The 25,879-nt window shown below is 40.8% G+C and overlaps 1 protein-coding gene across 2 annotated transcripts in view; it reads right to left on the bottom strand.

Moving 5' to 3' along the window:
* Positions 1–499: 499 nt before the first annotated feature.
* odad2 (outer dynein arm docking complex subunit 2) overlaps positions 500–25,879 on the bottom strand; it is a 45,990-nt gene continuing 20,610 nt past the window's right edge. For both annotated transcript variants that reach the window (XM_051940397.1, XM_051940398.1), the window contains exons 8-18: positions 21,968–22,114; positions 21,384–21,593; positions 20,103–20,339; positions 18,742–18,852; positions 18,410–18,564; positions 13,742–13,922; positions 12,596–12,657; positions 10,091–10,205; positions 6,980–7,168; positions 6,497–6,718; positions 500–834 (exon numbers count right to left, since the gene is read on the bottom strand). In XM_051940397.1, coding sequence (XP_051796357.1) covers positions 730–834; positions 6,497–6,718; positions 6,980–7,168; positions 10,091–10,205; positions 12,596–12,657; positions 13,742–13,922; positions 18,410–18,564; positions 18,742–18,852; positions 20,103–20,339; positions 21,384–21,593; positions 21,968–22,114 — 1,734 coding nt within the window. In that variant the 3' untranslated portion in view covers positions 500–729. The remainder of the gene's footprint in view (positions 835–6,496; positions 6,719–6,979; positions 7,169–10,090; positions 10,206–12,595; positions 12,658–13,741; positions 13,923–18,409; positions 18,565–18,741; positions 18,853–20,102; positions 20,340–21,383; positions 21,594–21,967; positions 22,115–25,879) is intronic.

The following is a 25,879-nucleotide window of genomic DNA, read 5'->3' as shown; positions in this document are numbered from 1 at the left end:
TCTCCACATACTGAGAGAGGTTCCCACAAACTTTGTGGTGAGTTACTACAGGAGAATTGGTGTACACCGAGAAGTTGTTCTTGGCCATGCGTAGAACTAACAAAACAAAGAAACATCTCTGTGGTGCTTTTGAAGGACGGGAGCATTTTTAGAGTCTCACACGTTATTGGCATGGGTGATCAGTGTTTATATGCCATAGGAAACTATGGTAACTGCACAGTGCAGAAGTTAGCCAGAGGTTCTCTTATCAGAACTCAATTGAGCTACATGTCAAGCGTCCACTTTCCCACAGACCTTCACACGGCCATAAATGCAACGCAGGTAGTTAGACCACGTATGTATATTCAATGTCCACAGTCCAGCTCGATTGTATGTCGACTACTGAACACATATTACTGTAAGTGAATGAATGTTAACTCAATGTGTCACTTAAGATTGTCACTTAAAATGAAACATTTCTATTACCAATGTAAATAAACTCAAACAGCACATATCAGAGTGATGCCCAAAATACATTTATTCTCATGAAATATTATGCATTGTATGTTATCAGTAAATTCAAAGTGACAATGACAATGGTCAGTTGTGACATGTAAAAATGGAGTATTGCCATTTGTGCTTTATTTTAAAATGCAATTTATGTAATCTGATACTAAGCTAAGCAAAATGGTTTGACTCTCATATGCAATACTTAAGTTCCATATAAAACAGATACAACCTTTATACAATTTATCCATATATGTTCGCGATGCGCAGTTTTCGGATGTTGCGCACACAGAGGGCAGCATATTCCTGGAGTTCCTCGACATCAGACAGCATCATTTGCATGAGGGGCTGTGGAAGCACACAGAACAGAGGTTACAGCTGACAGCATAAACAAATTCCCAAAGAATCCTTGTATTCTAAAATCAACTGATAAACATCCAGCACAACAATAAGTAGTTTGTTGCAGATGTTTCCATGTCAGCAGTATTCACTGCACACCATCACCAACCGGCCAGGGCTGCAAAGACACACAGTGGCTGTGTGGCGACAGTCTCAAACTGCACTGGCACGTGTCCCTCTGTGTGCATGTGTGCAGGCATTCAGTGTGTGTGTGTCCCATGCCTCAGCAAAGGGGTTACAGCTGCGCGCACACATGCTTCTGTAAGTTTGTTCAGATGAAAGTCATGCAGGGCAGGCTCGACATTAAAAACCTGAGCATGAACCACACCACTTGACAGTCTTTCCGCCGCTCCAAAGGTCAGATTATATCCGCCTATTAGTGGCTTGTGTAATGGATCTCGTTAGATCTTATTGCAGAACAAGGTTTTCAGCTCTCCAGAAATCTCTAGCTTTGGAAGTTTATTTTTGGTTATATAAAATTGAACATCTAAAAGATATGTTCAAAGAGTTGCGTATTATGTAGACCTAGGCAAAAAGGAGCATAGTGGATATATGCACTACCACTGAGTGGCATGTGCTTTATAGGGGGAGCCTTTTTTTTCCCGTTTTATCTGCAGCAAAATCACTACATTATGTTTGCGGGCGACTGTGGGGCAGAATCAAAATAAAAGTAAATGTAAGCATAAATACTTTGGCGCAATGGATGAATTTAAATTAGTTCAATATGTGTCATGTGGTAAAATCACAATGGTGTGCCACTGAGGTTTCTGAAGCCACACTTGCAATTATTTCAGATGGTTTTGTTTACATTGATAATGAAGCAATGGCAACATTACATCCTTCAACTAAGCACTTAAAGACTCCCTGCTTCTAAACAGAACAAAACCTTGAAAAATAGACTGCTGAGACGACTGAGGCACTTTTAAGCTCCATATATCTGCAGTGAAAGAAAGGGATTTTGAAAAAGATTTCTTTAACAAAGAGCATGCTGGAGCAGGCTTACAAGTGCTGTGATGGAACACCATCTGGATTGTTCCTCTGGTTTCTGTGCAACAATGTCTTATCCCTGTAATCCAGAGCAACACAGAGGACAATATCTACACTAGACTATCACTGTCAAGGAAAATGATCCAACAAACAAGCCAAAATAAAACTTACATCAAGCCTCTGAATTAGGTTTAGTAGAAGGCAGCAGAATACCTCTGAAAGCTCTTACTAATTTGTCTGTTCTCCCTTTCTGTCTCCCTCTTACTCATTCATCCTGTTCACCACTGGCTCCATATATCAACAAAGGAAGTGATGAGATTCCTGTTTCACACAAATGAAACTTCAACTGGAATCCAAATTTTCAGTAATATATCATGTATGAATTTCACCTTATCTCTATCCAGCTGATCAGGTCTTAGGACAAACTTCAGTCTGTTTTACTCCCATGTTATCATTGTGTTAATGCTGCATGTCAAAGCAGAGCTGATCTCGACCTCTCTCTATGTTACATGCAAACTTAAAGACGCTACTGCATATATCTGTGTGGTTAGCAAACAGCCAAAGAAGCAGAGAGAAGACATTCCCTGGATTTTCAGCACAACAATAAACAGTGAAAGAAAAACAGATAAAAGATGAGGTGAGCCAGCTTGTGTGCATGAGGGGCTGTGAACCTACAGCATATTACTAAAACACCAAAACTAAAACTAAAACTTCCTCTTAATTAAAATCTCATCGCTTTGTGGAAAAAATGCAGTCCAAGATGTCAGTTCCTCTCAATGAACTAGTGTCAAGGTGTATATGTGAAACATTTGCCCTCCGGTTTTATATGATTTTTAAATAGCATCCAAAACACCTCCAAAAGCAAACTTACATCCACAGGCTCCAGAAAACATGCAGCTCACTAAACAAGTGTCTTTTGTGAAAAGAGAGGATGCCTGAGAAGTGCCAGAGGCAGCGTTTTTGCCAACCTCATAGCACGTTATTCAGACGTCGCCAAATAAGGTCTCCCGAAGCGCACAGCTAGGCGAAGATAAGCGTGTCTCTCTTTGCTGATTTTTTCTAGCTCGCGCTTTCCCTCCCAGCTGGGATGTCTAGGAATATAATACACCACTTGTTAGATATTCCCTCCCTGTGGTAACATGAACACTTGTTGCGCGTTTTAAAAACTCAATCGTGGGTTTTTGAGGTTTTTGCACGCTCCACTGAGTCCTGGCCTTCACGAAGGGAGCTGGGGAGCAGGCTTCCCCTTCCCAGCTGAGGTGTGGGAGGAGCAGGCATGCAGTCTGGGAGGGCTGCACGTATTGTTGTATGTGTACACACACATTCTATCGCCCACTGAGGTGTAACAGTGTTAAGTGTGGTTTGTTGGACTATGTCTGCCTGCAGGAGCTGAGCCTGAAATACCCCTGTGCCAGGTCTGACAGCCATTATGGCTCCATCACCCACCTCCCCAACACCCATCCCAGCATTCCCATGTTTTAGACTCCACGGTGGAGGCAAACAGTACAAACAGACAGCAGTGTTTAGCTGGGTCGAAGGGAAGCTGATGAGGGAAGTGAAGGTAAACAACATTCCCTGCAGCCTCCAGTGAGCCAGAGACTGCTAAGCTCCTTTTTCTGTGTCTCAAAAGAGGAAGAGGAAAAGGAGGAAGGGAAACTCTCAAATCAGTGACTTTCAAGGGGAAAGCTTCATTCTAAACCCTTCGCCTGTTCAACCTGAGAAAAGCCGTATGTGAGCCACAGGATTAGGACTCTACAACATTATGCTCTACGGATCTCAAAAACATGGTAGTCATAGCAGAGCATAGTGTGTGGATCATCTGCTCACCACAACGTGAAGTCATGTTTCACAGAAACCAAGAGGAAGCTGCAGAAGTAAACCTGTGATGCTCGGCTTGGTTTTATTCCTCTCCTCACATTTGTGCAATTTCTGCTCCCCCACAGTCTCACTGCACACTTTCATTTCTGAAGTCTGAGCATGTAAGAGAAAAAAACACTACAGAAAACACTCACAGCGCTGGAGCTGAAGTGTACTCATGGCAACAAAAGTGCAAACATTTTCCTCATTTAGATTATTAAAAGCCTAAAATACATAGCAGGACCTGGCAAGAGCTACGCTTTGGAATACCTTCAGTTGAAAATTGCCAATAATTACCATCCACATTTTGTAATTTTCATCAATTTACTTCACAAAGCGTTTTGTTTTGTTTTTTTTGTATGAAAGAGCCTCTTTAATACAAATAGCTAGCTGAAACTGTCTGCAAGGATTTATGGTTTCAGCAAAGAATCCCCAGTAATTTGGAAGCAATGTAAAGCACAGAGGAAAGGCATGTTGATTTTATACATGACACAAAATGAAGCCCATCCGTATAAAACTGCGAGATACCAAGACTGGATGTCAAATCAAACAGGGAGGGCAATTCATCTCTCAGGATAAAACTCTCCTTTTGTTGGTATGTATTTCCTCTGAGAGGCAGCACCTGAATTCCTTTGCTTGAACACGGTCCGATCTGATCCAACACATTCCGCAGAAAATTTAGGTTACAAAGTTGGGGAACAAAAAGGGGTTTCATTCAAAACCTAAAATGAAACTGATTTATTTGAGATGTTTAAGACTCAGCATTGAAAGTAAATAACTGAGTGGACAAATTTTGAATGTTTTGGTTAAAGCAGAACAAAAACATTAGGACCGGTCGCTAATGTGTTTTCCAGCGTGAAATACTTTCTTTTCAATGCTTAATTTCCCCCGTGAATCTTAGGGGACTGGGCCATACACCATTAAGTGTGCTAGAGAGGAAAGTTACTTTCTAAATCAGCTTTGGAGCAGGAAAGACCTTTGCTCATTTGAAACTGTATACTGCACGTGGGTGAGCATGTTTTGAGAGCTTCTCAATGGCACAGAAAACCTCTTTGAAATACAGTTGCAATAATACAAGAGGCAGTCCAGAATTTTACACAGGGCCGTAAATTAGACACGGAGCACTGTGTCAATCCTTGATAAACCTTCTCCAACCTATTCAGGACGTTTGGAGATATTGTTTTAACACATTCTTCCAAACAGTTGCCTGTATATCATGAAGCACAGCATTACAGTGCATTCTCAGTGGTGGAGATTGACAAGCTCCCACATTGTAATGTTTCCTCCGGGGTCAGGCAGGTAAGTATCAGCCTCCCCGTCCAGACTGGCTGAGACTGAGGCCAGACTGAACAATGAGGCTGCCTTGTCTGAGATTAAGAACAAATGCAATGCTGGTGCAGTTACGTGGCCTTTGGTAATTAAGCTCTTTAAAAGTCCAAAAATACATTATGGAGTAGTGTTGCAACTCTTAACTGGTACATTAATAAGGGCAAACACAGAGGCTGATTAAAAAGGGTGGTATGTCTTGAATTTGCATGCACGCACACACACACACACACACACACACACACACACACACACACACACACACACACACACACACACACACCAGAATGTCAAATATAGTCACACACATGCACAGTGAACAAAAAAAAGGGCTTGTCCAGTTTTGTCGTGGCTCAAACTACAAAAAGTATTCAGCTTAATGACTTTTGCAAATTGGACATAACTCTTTCGGAACACCCAGTGTTCAGTCCAGCTAACCAATTCTGGCTGGTGTTGAACCACATACACTGTAACAGCAGATCAGACTAAAGTACACCATTTAATGAACATGGGAAAAAATATCTGGCTGCAATGGAACAACCACTTCATAATTTATATCACAGTTGTTATTGGGGAGGAGGGGTTAAACTCACTATGGCCACAAAAATATTTCTCATGCGAAAGTCTTTCTGTAAAACATGATTGAATTTGAGAGATAGAGATAGAAATGTTTTCCCAAAAGGGTGGAGTATGAGTACATGATCATCTGTGACAGGACATCAACTACAGTGTAATCTTAACATAAAATCTCTACATCACTGTCGGAGACAAACATAAACAGTCTCTGGAGCTCAGCATGGAAACAGTCTGACAGGCTCAAATGTTAGACAAAACAATGCTTGTTTCTTTTTGGAAGAGCGCTACACAACTGCCATGATGAAGAAAGCTGGCGGATGCAGCCTGACTGAGAAGAGAAAAACTTGACCATAAAAAACATTGTTCTCTTTTAGCCTTGAAAAGCTTTGACCCCACTCCCTGGTCTGAACCATATCGCTGCTGCATTCTACCCTGATGTCCAGGAACAGCCCTTAGCAACAGTTACCCCCAGCTACAGCCCTTTGACTTGTGCTGTAATGGCATCTAGGGTCTACCGTAGAAATGCCACTTTGCACACACTGAGCTATTTGCTTTTCTGAATTCCCATGACGGCTAGAAAGTGGAGTCATGTTTCCGCTGCCGAATAAAACCCACTTTGTTTCTGCTCCATCGGTCAAAGGCTCTGAAAATAGTCACAGCTTTTCAAAGTTTATTACTCAGTGCTTTTCACACATCACTAAAACAAGGGTGGTGGGAGACCAAAGCCCATTTTCCTTAATGCAATTATACCAGATTTAGCCTCTAAAGCAGCAAATAAACTGCAAGAAATAATTACTTTAAAAATTATCTACAAAAAAGCATTAATGAGGACTAAGAAAAGCAGCGACAAGACACTGCAACTGACCTTCATCACTCCTCTCTTGTACATGGTGATGATATTTTCGGGGACCCAGGACAGCTGGTACAGGGCCTTGGCTGTGCTCAGGTGGACCGCAGTGTCTTTTGATTTAAGGAAACGCACCAGAGGAGCTACGGCTTGAGCTTCACCGAAGGATTCCCTATTGTTCCCCCACATGCAGCAATAGTAGATCGCCTCAGCCAGGTGGTGACGGAGCCTGTCATCAGTCTGTGCAGAGAAAAACAGGACATTATTGGACCCCAGAGTCCGGTCTTTACAATATACACAACAACAAGCTCTGCAGGAGACTGTCTAGTCACTAGTCAATGACTACCAATGTTCTTCTCATTAGCGAGATTTATGCAGCAGTGAGTAGGAAAAGACCAACTGAACTCCATTGTCGAGACACTGTTTGTATATTGACAGTAAGTGCAGTGTTCATGAATAGTAAAACCTTGTTGTTTGTCTCCAGCAGTGAGGTGTTCTTACTGTGTCAGTCAGCTTGGCCAGCAATGGGATAACCCCGAGAGCAGTGAGGAGTGTCAGATTTTCCTCGTCTCTGGCTATTTTGGCGATGGCGGCGCAAACGCTTGCCAGCACCTCGTTGCTTGTTGATTTCAGTAAATTAAGAATAAGTTCCAATCCACCGATAAGGGAGCGCACCATTTCCCCTGAATCCTATAGTGAAAGAAGCTGTTATTAGCTGGTGTTCTCTGTAAATGAACATGCAGGATGGTGAAAAAGGAATGACTGAGGAAAGAAGGGAGTCAGGCTCTGATGGCAGTGCATTCAAAACAAAGGACAAATAACATGTTTTTTAGAGGCTCTAGCAACAATCAAACATTCATTAGTGCACACCATGCAATACAATACAATGCAATGCACCATCGTGTCCTGCAATAGAATTGCAGTTTGGATATGGCTGAGCAAGCCACACGTCTGACATCTTTGTAAACATCTACTACTTGCACCCTAACTTGTCATAATGAAGATCCAGCATAGAATTTAGAGCTTAGAAGTGACATTTAAAGCTTGTTCCCCACAGTGACAAAGTATAGACACATGGCTTCATGGTTTCAGTTCAAGGCACCAGCGGGCATTGCAGGACTCTCAACCACTTGTGGGGCAATGCCTACTGAACCAAAAAGTTGGTAGGAAGAGCTGAACAAACCACAGCGGAAGAGCTGGCAGAGACACTGGCTTCAGTATGGCTTGGCAAAACAGGCCGCTGTTTAAAATCACAACTCACCATATCGTCAGCCTTGGAAGAATACATCAAGGTGGCCGAGCCTGTAATGTTTAGTACTTTGAAAATAGAACAGAAATTTCCTCAAAAGCATACAATTATGGACCACTGGTTGCAAATCACAAAGTACGCTTAATTTGAGTCCATTTCAGCATCAATCTACATGTCCAGAGCTTATGTATGGCACAATATTGCAGACTACAGCAATCACAGAATGTATTGTGTGCACTCTATCATTTTTCTTTATTTCGTAAGTTAAGAGATTTAATCAGATTCAGAACTGATCAGAAGCAGGAACTGATTTACAGTTTTAGTGCACAGCTACTTTGGGAGAGCATGGTGCACTGTTGAGTTCTTCTCTCTAACAGAGAGCTCACGGCTGAGATGAGGCCACGGTGCAGTGTATGGGCCCTGTGATGCCGTGCCAGATGATGAGCCATGTGTGCAGTGCAGGCCAATGAGTGGGGTGCTGGGGCCAGGAGCTGACCCCCCGACACACAGGAAGCTCTTCCTTAGGAATACTGATGACGACTGGCCGGGAGTCCCTGCGACAGAGGAAGCTCTCTCAAGCCACCAGCTGCGATAGACTAGCCAGAAACTCTTTCATGGCCTGGACGGGGCCCCAGATCTAAAAACCGCAGCATTATGAGGCTGCACACGGAAAGGCCTTTCTTGCTATCCTCTCTCTCCCCTCCTCTTACCCAGGATGAAATGAAATAGAAAACACATTATCTGCTGTGCGTGATCTAAAGCTGAGGGGAGCAAGCCAAGCTCAGAATGGCATGCCCTGACCCCTTCTCTGGAGTAATCAGGCTTCTGTAACATACATGGCTTCTAGGTAAAGGAAAAGTAAATCAAGCATCTAAATGTGCCTCTGCTTCCAGGCAAATTAATGATACACCCCATTACGTGTGACTGGGAGGGTTCTAATTCCTGATTGGAGAACAAAGATAACTGAATGATTCACTCCTAAGTCTTTAGAGTACTTTTACGGTACTAAATCAATTTAACTTAAGGAGTTGTGGACATAGAGCATAGTGTCTGTCTATGTCTGTGTAAGGGCAACAGTACTGTATGGAGCATCCAGCAGATGCATTTGTACCATGGCTCTTTCATAAATCCACTATGGAACTGCTAACTCAAACCACATGGGGTTTTTTATCTAAATAACGACTGCACCAAAGCAGCTGTATCAGGTTCCTCAAGTCGATGGGCAAAGACCACTATTTAGCTCTTGTCATCGCCCCTGTCCCAGAAAAATCACCCCAAAAGCATGTTCATGAATTTCCCTCAAAATTGGCACACTGACGTCCAGACAAACATTGTCAAACTTTGTTAGCGCTCAATAGTAGGTCCGCAGTTCCCCGTTCTCCCTCCATATGGTTGCCATGCATCATTTTCGCTACACTTCTGGGCCAGAAAAATTCCAGCCAGCTAAAAAAAAAAAGGGGAGAAAGAAAAAAAAAGGCTTCACCCCAAGACACCTGTCTGGGCCCAATATATGTGTTTAAACTTCACCAGATTGTTCTACTGACACTCTGTTTACACCAATCATAGCGATAATCTAATAGAACAACATTACGTTTGTAGCTGGAAATTATACAATCACTCAGGGGATCAAAGACCTGCGAGTGTGAAACTGCAATTAGAGTTGATTGACAACACTGCTGTCTAATAACAGGCTAAAGGTCTGAAACAACAACAGAAAGGAGTACTCCATAGATTCAACATTGCACTCTTACACAAAAATCATGGCATTTTCTTGGAAAAACAAATATATTTTTGGACCAACAAAGATTTTATTCTGTGCTTAGTTATATCTAAAATTGCATAGGTAGAATTCATAGCCATACCGTGAATACATTTGTGCAGTGTTATCGTTAGAGATATGGGTTCACGGAAGCCGTCTGGTACCCTTTGCTCTAAGCGTGAATCGTGTGCCTCTGTAACTAGTAGCATGTTGAGGAAAGATTTTCAGCTGGGAAATCAGAAGCCATGCCACAGGATATTACTCAGTCTTTCTCCCTGCCTGCTTCCCAATTCGCCAATCCCAGTGTGCCAAGCAGGCTTCTCTGCTTCATATTAGCCCAAGGTTCATGTAAGCCTCCTCTGACACAGCTCTGCCCCTGCTCACCTCCCAGCAGCAGCAGGTTGGAAGCAGAGCTTAGGAGACAAGCATAGTGATATAAGCAGGCTTCTGTGTAGTGAGACGACACGAACTCTGCAGAACTCTTTGATTTACAGACTATCTGTGTGCCTTTGGTGTGCCTCACTTGCACAGCTATGAGATGGAGGCAGAAGATTAATGTGTTTTCTGTCACAGAGGACAGAAAAAACTCTGCACTTTACTGTACCTTTGCATTCTCAATACATGCACAAAGGGCCCACGCAGCACTGGATTGAACATCTGGACTGGGTTTTTTTAGCAGTGACCACACCAGGCGGACTCCATCAAGCTGCTGAATGATTCTGAGGGGAGGGGGGGGAGGCAGAGACATGCTGTGAGGAGGGAGGGAATCAAAGAAAGGAATGAACAAGCAAATAAACAAAACCTTTAAGGAAAGTGCTAAATTATGATTTCGTTTAGATCTTTCATTAAGCGTAATTTCGCAACAAGCGTGTTGTTTTTTGATCATGTTTGTTTTGTAGAGCTCTGGCTCTATCAGCCAGAGGGAACTATAGGCCAAGAGGATCAAAACTGTCATTCGATTTCAGCAGCGGCTTTTCACCACAATTTGCTTTTAGTCCTGCTCAGTGACTTTCCAGGGCCTGAACTCACTGTCTGTTCACTCAAGTCATTCTCCACGGCAAAGCTCAGCAATGCTAGGGCCAGAGGTTAACTCATATACATCTGTGTATAGTGCCTCATACATGGATATATAAATAGAAACTGAGACAAATTTACACTTTATGTTGGTGGCTTGTTTTTAAACCAAAGCCAAAAAGAGGACCTCTTTCCAAATCAAACAGAGCCAGAGACAGGTCACTCTATATTTCATAGAGTCTGAGTGAAGTTTACTTAAGCATGAGCTGTATTTCATGTCGTACACATGACTGTTTTCAAAACTGCAGTCAAGGTCTGAGAACTCAAAGAATTAAGCCACAGTGCACCCGTTGTCTGGTATAAATAACATGTAACGTGTTCCCCATGTGTGCTTCCACCAACAAGGCCGACATTGAATGCTGTCATAATTACTTAAACACTCCCTAATCACAGTATCTCCATGACTGGCAACGAGCGAACACTCATCAGGGACGTCCCCTGCGCCATCTGTCTTCCGTTTGCACATAAATCAGTCTAGAGGGATCATAACATCAGATTCCAGTCTGCAGGGCCTCTTAAATCCGGACCAAAAACAAAAGTGAAGCGTCATATCATCCGCCAAAACAGCTCCGTCTGCCCATGAAGCAGGTATGAAACAGATTAGCAATGAAGTTGCAGCTGACAGTGATGGATTAGAGGAGGAGACCACAAACCTTGGAGGCATTAAACAACGTGTGTTCACTCTTGTAGTTACATAGGATTCATTGGAGGAAGTGCTACGTCATTAACCACACACTGCCTACTGGTTGAGAAGGAAAACAAACATGTGAGTATTTCATGGAAAACTTGAAAGTGATCAGTGTTTGTTTTGGCCTTTCAGTAGTTATGGACGACCTGAATTCGAATGATGATGAGAGAATGATTGTGCTGATCAACAGAAGGTGGTGTTGGAGAAAAAGTTTCTTTTGGTGAAATGAAGTCATGTTAACTGACAGGAATGTTGTAGCTAACTGTGTGGTATCAGACGTATATCATCATAATACTTGCTAGCCAGCCAAACATCGTCTATCACTGGTAATCTGGAAAACAGCTCCGACTGTGTTTGGTTGAAGCAGGAAACACTCAAATGTGAGTTATGTTAATTGCTCAGCAAACTTTTGTACACATTCGTGTCTCCAAATAAGCTATTGCCACAAAACATACAAAAAACCGCCACTGAAATAAGAGCTTTGTGTTTACAGCTAAGTGTGAAGGCTGAAAGATTACAAGGTCTGGGCTAAATATGCATACCGTGAGAAAACATGGAGAACATGATGAACCAGTGTAATACATTTTTCCCTTTGTGTGAAGTTCACCACAGTTACTGGCTTTATTTTGACATGTTAGATTTTTTATTGAGCCCCTTGGTTTTGGCCTCCAAACAAATGTAATAGGCTCATACAATAGTATTAACAGCCAACTAACAATGAGAACTCAGACATTAAGCTGTATTTGTGTCCAGTGCTAATTAAGAAGGGTCTTGTAGTCCATAACAGCCTCGTAAAAGCAATGAGGCACAGATGGAAGCTCCACAATGTTGTGCAGTATTGAGGGTGAGGTTAAAAGAACACAGAATAAAGTAGGCTCTGGACTTTGGTTCACTGTGTTTTCCCAGCCATGTAGTCTTGGACAGGGCAGGGCTTTAGGTATGTTCGTCTGACCAGCTCAACTCCTAACAGTGACCGCAAAGCTATAGTAAAACACTGGGAATTAAACCACAACCATATTTAACACAGCAGGTACAATAAACAAAGCTTTAAAAATCTGTCATTAAGTTGGGGATGAAAGAGAAACCTGCCTGCATAATTACAAATTAAGGGAACAGCAGATTTCTTGAAGCATCAGCCCATGACAGGTTAATAATACTGTGTTTTGATCCTGGAATCGGTGGCTTTCCGTCGTATAAACATATTACATCAATACTCGGCCAAGAATATGAATTTGGAGTTGATTCAGTGACGAGAGTCAATATTCCACTAATAACATTTTAAAAGACACCACACATATAAATGTCAAAGGCCACATTAGCTGGTTGGATGAATGGGAAGATACTTACGCCATGTTATCCTTATCTGTGGCACAGGCACCCAATGCCTTAGTTACATTTACAAGCAGCGCCTGGTTAAATGATACAAAACACATGCATAAATCATTATACAGACAGGCGAGAAATTTAAAAAAAAATCATCAAGTGTCATAGCAGAATCAGTGCACTTTGGAATCTATTCTCCATGTCTCTGGTACTCTACTATCGGGATGGAACATCAGTCTTCCAAAAGATATTCTTTGATTTCATTGATGTCTTTACTATGGTGTTGAAGATAGCTATCTAACACATTGGTCCAAAATCTCCCATAGGTGCCAGTCTTGATGGATTGATGGATGTGGTTGCATTTACAGAACAGATTCCTCCCAGGGGACCCAAAATGTACTAGAGAGTAATATAACAAAAACAACTGTGCATCCATGGTGGCTGCAACTGTCTGTGTTTGCATCCACAAAGGAGTATAATCAAGGCTCATAAAATCTCCTATCGGTGTTAAACTGGGTTGAGATCCCGTGACTGTGAAGCCCACAGCATATGAATCACATATGTTATTATACATCAGACCATTCACTTACCCCTGTCCTTTTGGATGGGGCACTGTCATTTAAAGACGTTTCATTTGGATAAACGTGATCATTAACAGCGATTTTGTACAGCTTTGCAGTGAGCGTTCCCTCTAATTTCAGGGTCTGCATGATGTAAACATTTCCCAAAATCATCAAGAATCTGTGCAGATGCCTCTGGCAACATCTTCCTGCAGTCCAAAATGTGTGTCTGCATGGCCACTACAAGGGCAGCAATGTTCATGTTCAGCAGTAGTATGCATGCTCAGGACACATAGATGCCAATCTTCTGCACATATATCAGTACATGTCCCCCAGTGGATTAGAAAGTTATATATGTAAAGCAACTGCGGGTCTGTGTTGTCTGTAGCTGTACATGTGTGCACCCACAAGGGAGTACAATCAAGGCTTAAGCATATACGTGGAACCAAACCATGCCAGCAAAAAGCCCCCAACAGTATAAGAGAGGCACCAGTTATCCTCACTGTAGGTGTCCAAAGTTCAGGTTCATTCTTTAATTTGTCACCCATCTGTAGGAACACATTTTATAGATGAGATAACCGTTAATGCAGCTGCAAAAAGTTTTGCATACCTGGTTTGTTCCAATGAGTAGGTTAACTAGTGGCTTGATGCCTCCACACTTGCCAATGGTGGGCTTGATAGCAGGTACCTGGGCAAATTCTCCCAAAGCCCCGGCTACATTGACCAGCACTTCTTCAGGCTGATCAGTTAACAGACCAACCAAGGTCTGCAGAGCGTTGTGCTTCTGAAATCTTTGAGTAGAGAAAAGAAAGACGTGGTTGCATTACAGTACATTATATTACATGATCTAATTGCTTCACATTGTATTGTTGGTTTTTATTACATCAGATAGTCAATGAACACATACTGAACACAATGAAACAGGAATAAGAGTCGGTCTAGAAATACGCATGTGGTTCTGAGAGGTTGTGCTTCGAATGGTTCTTTCAGCTCAACGCCAACATTAGCATGCTAAAATCCTCACAATGACAATCCTAATACACTGATGTTAAACAATTACTGTATAATGTTTGTCATCCAGATTTTCTCCGACTGCCTCCCATAAGACATGCATGTAGATTAATTGATCATACTAAAATGGCCATAGGTGTGACAGTGAGTGTACATGTTTGTCCGTCTTTCTACATTGGTCTTGTGATGGACTGAGCAATCTAACCAGGCTGTACTCTATCCCTTACCTATGCATACACTACCTTCGTTGTGTACCTAATAAAAACGCTATTAGTCATCTCAGTGACTGGGTACTTTACTCACAGCCACAGAGGCACAGATCTCTTACTGTAACCCAGCAGTATAGGCAGGTTTCCCACGGCTCTTCACAGTTGTCCCTCATACGTATTTTGCATAACCAAAGCTTTGCTGCGGCTTGGAAACTCTTCCTCCCTCTTTTGCTGTGATTTTGCCTTGTTTGCCAGTGCTATAGAGTGGTAAACTATAGTAAACATTTAAAAGGGATATAATGTGGTTGCAAAAAACCTCAACAAACCTCTGATGTACAGTTAAGTTCTACGACTGTTTTTATTCACAGTTACGGTTGCTGGCATCATGGCCCGTAAGCTATTGTAGATGGCCAAGGTCATTTGGTTTTGGTCAGGGTCCACTGACAGACAGCCTATTCTTGCAAGTGAAAACACTGCTAATGAACAGAGGAGCTGCCAAAGTTAACTTCAGTGAAATTCACCATAACGAAAAACAATGGTTTTTCTATGCCATAACTGAAGTGTCATCTGCAGTGGACTACGGTAGAATTATCTTGTAATCACAGATATAACTTTTGATAAATGAACAGTAAGTCATGTCTATTTTTGTTAAGCCAATCCCAGCTGAAGTAATTACGTGATGGCAAGACTAACATTACACAAAGCTGCCTGAAGCGGCTTCTACTGCAAACACTGGGCTCCACACCACTGGAAGCCTATTAAAGCCCATATGAAGACACAGGAACCACAGTGAAGCTTCTGTGCAGCAGATTTTTATGATTGATTGTGTGCCTTTTACTTTTCTTAGTTACATGTTGAGCTAAGTGTAGAATGCAGCCTTTTGTACTAACTAGAGCTTTTAGCCAGGCTAAAGTCAAAGCCAGGCAAGTAAAAGTAAGACATTTCAAGGACACTGACATACCTAGCAATCACCATTAAAAGAGAAAGACAGTCACTTGTTCAGACTGAGATTTAACATACAGATCGATGCATTCTGTTTGAAAGGAAATAGCACAGCACTGAATAACTTGGGTGACAGAGAACTTTTGTGAGGTACTGAGAAGTATCATTTAGAGGGGGCAATTATGGTCTGCTCATCATAGGGCTGGAACAGAGGTAAGATAGAGGGGTAGTCAGTAATTGGACGCGAACCCCACAATCTTGACCCCAAGCATTACTGCTCTGGCAAATACAGTCCGGGACTTGGCAGTCATGACTTTCCATTGCGAAGTTATTCCCTCACTCTTTTGTTAAGGCTTTTTACAGCATTTTTGTGTGTCCGTAACACCTCAGTATACAGGCTCAAGGAGCCACATGTGGATGAATTCATAAATCTGCACAAAATAGTGTTTCAGTGTTTTTAGGCTTTCTACTAAAGTTTTTCCTCACACATACAACTTTAGTCCAGGTGTAGTAGTAGTCTGACAAAATACACAAGCTTGTGACAATGTGGTCATTGAACAAACACACTTATTCTATAAATGTAATTATATTTTGGGGGAATCAGTCATCTCTCATTTTAATGCATCATTAATCAGGAAAATAGCTAACACATGCTGCTACTTGTCTTGAGTGGAGGTCCCCCCGACCTCTATACTGTCCAGACTGTGCAAATCATCAGTCACATAAAACAAAAAATCATGTTTTTTGCAATGGGCCACAAGGCCTGCGTCATTTGACCATGAACTTAACGAAAGAAAAGAGCAAAAAAAAAATCCACACTCTGCCTCCCATTATTGTCGTAGCAAAATATATTCCAAAATGATTTTCATTTCAGTGCAACACTCAGCCCATGATTGATTCTGAAATGAGCACATGCCCCTAAAACCCTGTTACCATTAGCAGCCTTTACTGTTTGACAGTAATGGCTCAGTCACTTCATTCCAAGGTTTTGCCTGACCTAGACATTTTAAGTGATTCAAATAAGCCTGAGAGAGTATGAAAAAACAGATCCACTTACACATTCAAGTGGGCATTAAAAACATTTGGTGTGCATCATGCTGGCTTCCTCCTGAAGAGGTGGCCAATTTCACCTTCATTCACACCCAACTGTGCACATCACCCAAAAAAAACCCAACTAAATATAATGCATCACACACAGGAAAGAATCCATGAAATAAGAACTCTGTTCATACTATGGTCCATTGTGACATGTTAAATTTAGAGTGAGAGCAACCAAAGTGTTTTTCAGTGTTTGTAACAGAAGTGTCACTGTATGTGGTTTACATGTGATTAATGGCATCATTACAATTATTTCTATTATTGTTATTAACAGTAGTACTATAACTTTTTTTTTACATAGCAACAGTATGACAAGCCATTAGGTATGGCAGAGAGCCTGTACCGGCAGCAAGTGTATTAGGTTGCCACATTACTCATGGCCAGTGCAGTTAAGCTGTTTCATCATCACGCCAAGCTGAAGTCAGAAGCGTTTCAAAACTGCCTCAATTTTGTTGTTTTTTTAAAATATTTTTTTTTGCCTAATAATGATTAAAATGTCCATGAAAATGCTTGATTTTGTACCACGAAAGCAGAACTGGTGCCTATAGAATGAGAACCATGCTACAATCGTTAAATAATAATCCCCCAAACGATTTTCTTTCATGACTTGCATTAAAGAGATACTGATCTGTCCATCTTGCTTTAAAAGAATGTTATTGTCATCCTTCTGCTTTTGTAAAGGACTTCTCGCTTAACTCGATGCGGCAGCAGACACTCAGTTCCAGTTGGGAGGACTTAACATAGACTTTAAATGTAGGATATCAATCCGTCAGTTATGATATATGAAGTGAAGAAAGATCCATGTGAGTGCTACTGAGCCTTTTTTCTTGTTATTTTTAGAATTCCACTGCAATTTGAACTACACATCATTTCTGACAAAGAAGAAAAGCATTTTTACATAATCTCACTTCTGCAAAAAGCCTTAAACCTCATATTTTTCATCAAAGCAATTATTAAAAGACTATGTCTTATCAGTTTCTTGGCTACACTGAAAAGAATAGGTTTTGAATTGATTAATTTGTTACTGAGGTATTAAATCACTGCATGTGGGTTATATATTACATTCCCAGCCTTATACTGAATAAGAAAACAAATACAGCTAAATCATTCTTTCAAGGGAGCACTCGTGGAAATGTTTTGGGCTGCCAGGGCACGGTCTCTGGGCATTATTTATTTTAGAGGGAAAATTACTGGCTTCAAATCATCTGACACTACAAGTACAAGTCTAAAACCATTCCAGAAATGTCACTAGCAAAGGAACCAGACGAAGTGACACTTAAATAAATCCCTGCCGTACATGACAAATGATTAAAGGCCCCGTCAGCCTACGTCTTCTGACATTAGAAAATCACAAAGCTGATACTTTCAGTATGCCCACGTTTGGTTCAGTACTAACAAGCCTTGACTAACACATCACTGAGGTCTATAAAATCAGCACATTTACTTGATCCTTTGTTAACAGTGGAAAAGACTGAAATCTAAAGGCAAACAGTCACATAAAAGATCAGAGCTCATAGGCTCCGTACGAAAACTTTACATTTAATACAAATAATCACTTCAACCAGACACAGTGGTAAAGAAAAGGGAGATATGACAACAGCATGTGAGTGGAAAAAATGACACAACTAGTCATGAATGAGTGAAAGTCCCTTTTAAAAGTAACATATGTGATGAGGGCATGCACGCAAGTCTGCAGAGTTCTGTATCCATTGCTGCTATTAATGTATTCAGATACTGTGTGAACCACATCAGGTTTGCATAGCATGTGTTCCAAAAGTTATGGGCACATGCGAATAAAACGCCTAATTGCAGAAGAAGAAGATTGCTGTTCCTAAGAGCAGTGAGCGATTTATCAAAGTCATACTAAAATGTTGGAGCTAATTGCAAACATGCCGCCATACAGCCTAAAAGACATGGCTACAGTATGTTCTATATCTCTTGTATGTTGTGTTATATCATATGAGCCCATGTGTGCTAATGAGTAGTAATAAAGTGAGGGTTTCTGGGTCTGTGCATACTCAGCCACATTGTCCGTGCTGATGGAACACTTCCAAATAGCGCCGGTGGCAGCAGCCAGAAGCTGCTTGTTGTGCGCTTTGTCCAGCAAGGAAACCAGTTGCTGCAGACCTTTGTATTTGCGTACCAGATCACGAGTTTCCTTTTCCTCTGCACACTGCAAAGCAAACGAAACAATGAAGACCTACATTAATTACATTACAGTCTGGGCCTAATTAGGAAACGCTTAAGAGATGCCTCGGTTTTGTTTTAGTTCATATCCCTTGTTATGTGCTTTTGTTTCATTTTTATGAAGTGTTGTTTAGTATGCATAGACCCAAGGGAAATTAGGTACCTTAAAGATTGCACTGGCACAATGCATTTGTAGCTCATCATCATCACTTCTTAGGTTTTTTACCAAATCCTTAACCATGCCTTCAGTCTGAATGGTAATCCTGTAGCTTTCCTGTAGTGAGATAAGCAAAAACAGATAACATCACCATGAATGCATTTTTAATTACAGTACTTATGAAATTCTAAAAAAAAATCAAATATTTTTCTCATTTTGCTTATATGGTAAATATCAATGTCTCCTTATGCATGCCTTTCATTTAATATTGCTGCAAATATTTTTCAACTTTCATTCTCTTTAATATCATCCACTGGCAGTCAAGTCCTCTCCACACAAAAACATGTGTTTTAAATTGTTACATCAGTTGGATGATGCAACATGCAGACTGCTGGATGTACAGCATTTGACGGTGGAAGGCTATTTCTAAATGTGTCTCCTAAAGAGGGAAAGCTTCTCTTATCTTTCTTTGAAATCTGAGTTCCTACAACCATGCTGATGATATCAAAAGCCAATCTTGGTCCAAAATGCAACTTAACTGTGTGAAATGTGAGAACTTTAAACCGTTATCAGTTAAAATGAAGTATTTGCATATTTGTAGTAGAGGAGTTAATGTATGTTAGTGTATGTATTTTACAAAATTTTAGCAAGTTAATTTTGCTTCTTGTGATATTCAAACTCAAAGTAGAGTGTTTTTATGTCTCAAAATATGCCTGCATTGGATCTTTAAAATGTTATGGAATAAAATAATAATAATAATACTTTATAAAGTATTATTACTTATTATATACTTTATAAAGCTTTATAAAGTAGTCAAGAAGTCAAGAACACACACACACACACACACACACACACACACACACACACACACACACACACACATATATATATGGTTGTGCATTTTTTAAAAGGCTACATAATTACTTAAAACTACGCTAGTTTTTGTAGACTTTATTATATTGTGTATTAATATATACTTGGCACTGTAGTGAATATTCATAGCAGGACATCATATGTGGGCTATTGTTATGGTGCTGCATTTATTCATGGTAATGAGGAACGTGATACCTAGCACTAATACTACTACATCAATGCAGTTCTGTGGAATATCAAGCTTTGTATACATATAGGCTACCTGTTAGCATGATCAGTTCATTTTGATTTTGATCTTTAATTAGATTACTTGACAGCAAAAAATAAATAAAAAATCACTAGCTCTTATTTTTTAATCAAACAAAAATACAATTTTATAATGTTATTTTGATAGTTGTATTTCAGAACTGTCTTGCAGAATCAGACTTGCAGGTCATGTTGAACAGACCGTGGCTTGACAACTTGCTCTGTAAAATTTATGTGGCTGCCCTCACCTCTGAGGAACATTCCTGCAGGGTGCCCACCACAGGGATAAGCATGTTCACATGTGGAGATTTGAGCAGGCGTCCCAGCAGAGGAATACCTCCAGCCTTACGAATGGCCTCCTTGTTCTTCCTACTCTTGCTGCAGCTCCACAGCGCTAAGACTCCACAGCGAGCCACCTCGACATCCTTCTCCTGGTTTGCACTTACTTGGGCTAAATTAGGAGTCCCGCAGTCCAGTAGCTTTACCTGATCAGTAAGACAAGGCATGGGGATAAACACAAACCTAAAAATCTGTGCAGACAAGCAGGCAGACCAAATGTATTTAGGCAGAAAACTTCCATACACAAATTTACACAAACTCTCTGAACCTGACATAAATTTAGGGATTCTTGAAAGTTTCCTTGCAAGACTGTGGTGATAATGGATGGTTCCAGATGGGAATTGCAAGTTGTTGGCTGTGATTAAGGGTGCAATTAAATTTCTATTACCACTGGGTCTGTGACGATGAAAACGCCAGAGATGTTAGAAGTGGAAAACTGTCAGGATAGATGTTGATGTTAGGCCTGAAAGGCCCAGTGTGACGGTTTATGGCCATCATTTAGTGTTCTAATCCATAGTTCCTGGCCAGTGAGACAGAGCAGGCAAAGCTATTACACACTGCACAGTTCAAAGGTGGTCTCGTTGCATAGCGTGAAATTAATCTGCCTCAGTGAGCGACTTGCACATGAGAACATCCGATTTGGGCCTGAGGAAAATATACAAGGCATGGAGGCTTTAATCACAGGTCCCTCTGTCAACAAACATGAATGCAGGTCAGAGGATGTAGGAGACATTCTATCTGTTTTACTCAGCAACCACTCTGCAGTTTTCAAAAGCTGATGGACCACTATCTGACATCTGTTGTACAGTGTGTAATTGTAATTGATTTGTTGTGATTCAAAACAGTCAAAACAGCAAAATTTGCAAATATTTAACACTTTGAACAAAAGGAAATAGTGATGCTAATATATGGATCGCATTGAAATAAAAAACCCACCCCGTTCTTCCAAGTTTCCAGGGTGTCTGTGGTTCATACAAATAGTTTGTACTAAATCGCAAACTCGCTGACACAGACATAAACAGCCAGCGTTATGGAAAATCTGCCACTCTGGGACATAACATACATTTCATTAATGCCAGTACAGAAAATTCAGGTTCTGGTCTGCAGTTTTTTCTCTGTCTGCACTTCACATCGGTATTATGGAGCTTGAGCCTAAAACTGAATTTACATAATTCTATCTTTATACCTACCAGTTTCTGGATACCATCTAAATTCCTGACGATTTTTCTTGCTCTGTGGAATCTGGCCACATTAGCAATGGTCTCAGCAGATAAGGCCTGGAGGTCCCTATTTGGCGACTCCAGTGTTTTCACCAGTCTCTGCAGGCCTCTCATGTCAACAATGGTCCGACTGATTTGCATGCTGTGGCTCATCTTTCGAAGGATTTTCAGAGATCCAATCTAATCGCAAAAACACACATAGAAAACATGAAGAATAAGGGAAAAATAGGTTTGTGGCATGAAAAAAAACTGTTGAGTCTAAGCAAACAATGGTCTTCATCTGTACTTAGACACATACAAGGATGTGTAGTAGCTTAACATTCAGCCACATTTCCACTGAAGTAGACAGGACAAAAAACCATAATAAAACCAGGTTAAAAAGCGCCCACACATGTCATTAGGCGTACTGGAGAATAATTGCTACCCTGTGTCTTTAAAGGCACACTTTCCATCCAGCACTCGTGTTTTTGTAACTAAAACACGGGCTGGCACACACGGCCAGCTCTGTTCATGCCTGCAGGCCATCTAGGTCCAGCTTTGGCACAGCTACTCACTTTGCATCTGACTTCTTTTGTATCCAGCAAGTTAAGGAGGATTTGAAGGCCACCTAGGTCCCGGATGGCCAGTTGGCATGTCTCTTCCATCAAATTAAGGTCCATCATGGCACAAAGAGCAAGCACTGTGGCTTTCTGGTCGCCTACCTGAAATGATAATGCCAAACATGATGGAATAAAAATCAAAGAAAAAGGAAAGAAAGGAGAACACTGAACACTGAGCAGACATTTGGAAAAAGAAGGACACAAACTTCCTTTCATTCCTAACAGTACGCCTCCCTCTCCCTGTGTTGTTTCCCTTTATAATACCACTCCTGCTGGGGTTGTTTTGTTTATACCACAGCCTTGTATGTGTTTAGTTTTGTGGTATAAACAGTGATGGAAAGAAATAATTTGCTAACAGAGTACTGTGCTCTGACAACAGCACGTAAACCAGAGACCATTAAACACTGCCCTTAACACCCAAAAAAAAAAAACACTATTAGCTCTAATACCTTGAAACTAACGATGAGTTAGCATTTCACAAGTAGAATATGTTTTGACAGTTGCTATAGACACACACATCATTTTAGACCTGCATCCCAGTGATTAGCAAACTTAGTAACTACAACACTATTCGGTCAACAAGTGGTGTGAGGGACGAAAATCTGTTCTTTGATTTGAACTTTTGCCCCTCCATACATATGGGGCAGGAAATTGAACTGATTAGGTTTTACTGCCACTTAACTATGATGTGTTCGCTTAAAAAAAAAAAGAAACAATTCAGAAGTTTAAAATAAGGCACATGTGGTTAAATGCTGTCACGCGCTGCAGTTACAGAACCTGACTCTATTTTATTGTTTTCCCTTAAATGCCATATCCAAATACTTGTTTTTGTCCTTTTTCACTTCTCCTCACAGCTAGACCATTATGTGGACTATGTTCATAAATCCACATAATGCCCTAGCTGTAGATGGATGTTGACAGCATTACAGCACTGAAAATACCAGCCTTATGGCTGGTGCTTTGAGATGGTTAAAGTATTGTTGAGGCAGGCAGTGATGTTGTTTCTTTATATCACCATATTTAGTCGGTACCATACGCAGTTGAATAACGGACTTTGCTGACATACAATGGTTTTGATCAAGAAAGGAGGTAGAATCAGTAGTCAGATAAAACAGAAGTGCATGGTACAAAAATGCAACAGTTAGTTGCTGTAATACTAGACCTGCTACATGCCTTTGATATGTGACACTGAAACATCCAGTCCAAAATCTTCTGGCAAGTGAACAATCAGATCTTATTCCTTTTTTTCAGTGGTTACAATATGCCACAGATAGATTTTTCATTTAGTCAATTCAAGGACATCTCTACCGTTCCAAGGTTCATAAGCCATTATTAGTTGCACACTTCACAAACAATGTGAAACTCCAGGACCACCCGAAATAGATTATTTCAACTAAATCCGAGAATGTATCATGTCCTGCTAAAAACTACCCATATATGTAGAAAATAGCCTATCACTATATAGAAGTCTGCACCAATAATCAGTTTCATGCAGCTGTTGGAGGGGCCGGCTCATCAGTGTAGGCCTATACCACAGTCTCAAGTGGTGTTTGATCATATCTCCCTCACAAAGCAGTGCTCTGACACAGCAGGATAATGGGCACATGTGTTCTCCATATCATGACGCTCGCCTAAATGTAAACCATTTGCCCATTAACAGCAGTGGATCTACTGCTTCCTTTGTCTCCTCCATTCTCACTCTTCAAAGGGTTCGGCAGGCGAGCTTCGTACCTTGTAAATACAACCAAAAAAGAGCTATGTTGTGGAGTGATAGCTGGGAGAACAGAAAACAGATCATGTGCTTTCATTTTTGTTAGCTTTGGTCTTGAGGTATCGTCGACATTCTTTAAAACATTGACAACATCTGACAATCTTTTATGGTGAAAGGTCTTTGACTCCCTCCGAGCATGATAGGGGCAGATGCTCAACATGGAACAAATTCAACCACTATTCGACCTCAGAACAAGAAATTCAAAGTAGTTTAAGAAATGTAGTATCTGTGTATTGAGGGTGGGGGTGTGCATTATCTTTGCTTTGCTGGTGTTCAATCAGAAGTTTGTGATAACAACAGCAGTGTTTATCATATTATATCTACCCCCCCCCCCCCCAATCAGTACAACTTGATGGGGATAAAACAAAAAGTCAAAGGATAATCAAAGTCAATAGAAACTATTCTCTCAGGCCTTCAACATCTGCAGCGAAGTTTGAGAAAAACATCTCCATGACTGTTGGATCAGCTGCTTTAAACTTTGCCTAAAGTTTAAGGCATGATGCAGCTGCTAGAAAAGTTACAGATTAGTGGTTAGCACTGTCATCTTGCAGCCTGGGATCTTTCTGTATGGAGTTTGCATGTTCTCCCTGTGAATGCATTAGCTTTCTCTGGGTACTCCAGCTTCCTCCCACAGTCCACGAACATGCTGAGGTTAACTGGTAATTCTAAACTGTCCATAGGTGTGAATGTGGGTGTGCTTGTCTGTCTCTGTAATAGACTGGTGACCTGTCCAGGTGTCTGGACGGATGGATGGGGCCATGAAAACCAAACCGAATGACACTGAATTTTAACAGACTACACAAGTATGCTTATGCACAGAATAAATTTGACTCTGGGTCTAGTGACTGTCAGTGTATTTATACAAAGCATAACAATGTTTTGGAGGAAATACACATGGATACACTAGCTTTGTACAACATTTTACAGCAATCGACTGGACAGAAAAACATTACACATGCAAAAAAATATGTCAGTGTCTTAGCGGTGCTAGGAAATGTCCGTTTATCACCAAAATCAGAAAAATACACTCTCTGGAAACAATGAATACTTACAAAAATGCTGATGTCGTGGGGCTACAGAAAAAGTTCAACAGTCATCAAAGTCCTAAGAATTTATCCTTTACCAATCTGAAAATTTTAATTCTCCCCCCAACTTATCTGTATGTACTAAAAGTGAATCTTCAGAGCCTTTTTTCATGATAATTATATGTATGTCTATACTGCTGCTTTCCAAAAAAATGGGTGTAGATTGAGCTCACAAGCAAACCTACGATCTTGCTCAACCACTGTAAAGTGTCTTCCAACATATTGAAATACCCTAAGGATATGTTTACAAAGTAAAAAACTTATTTTCAATATAGGGGTTATCCACCCTTGGGGAAGACCCACGTCAACTACATTCATGCTCTATTCATGAACAAAATTTCACGGTCATCTTAATAAGTCATTGAGTCTGTAGCAAACTGGTGAACCACTTGACCCACTGAAAGATCAGTAATGCCATCCATGCAGCCCTTTCACTAATATGACTAGAAAAATACATACAAATCATTATGCCAATCACTGTGGTAGGTTATTGTAGATTTGTAAAGCTCAGCAAATGCAGTCAAATGCTAGCATACAACACAAAAATACCCTTAAACAGCTCTACTTGTGCAATTACAGCCTTCTCTACATCCTATTAAGAGAATTTACTGGAGTCCCACCTTGGAATTTGTACCATGTTATTTTGGAAGTTGATACTCATTATTAAGCAATTTAATGGTAGCTAATCTAGGAATGATTAAAGTAAGTTATATAAATGCTTTATCCTCCTGTCCGTGGAAATTGCATAAATTGAGAAGTTGGACAGATTAAATTCCATCCATAAGTTTTTTTCATGAACTTGATACCAGCCACATAAAGATGCTTTACACATTTTGTCTCTTCCTTTACTGCAGGTGTCCCAGCCTGAGCTAATAAATAGCTGAAGCTTCCAAACTACTGAATGGAGGTCTTATTCTAGTCGGGTATCTCTGGAGCAGCAGACAGGATTCTGCAGACACAGAGTGCTCTGCCTTAACCACTCAAGATCTATACATCACTTCACTAAGCATG

This window comes from Acanthochromis polyacanthus, chromosome 20, assembly GCF_021347895.1.
Source record: "Acanthochromis polyacanthus isolate Apoly-LR-REF ecotype Palm Island chromosome 20, KAUST_Apoly_ChrSc, whole genome shotgun sequence".
NCBI classification, from domain to species: Eukaryota; Metazoa; Chordata; class Actinopteri; family Pomacentridae; genus Acanthochromis; species Acanthochromis polyacanthus.
Note: the sequence above shows the minus strand (reverse complement) of the source record. Positions and strands in the feature narration are given on the sequence as shown.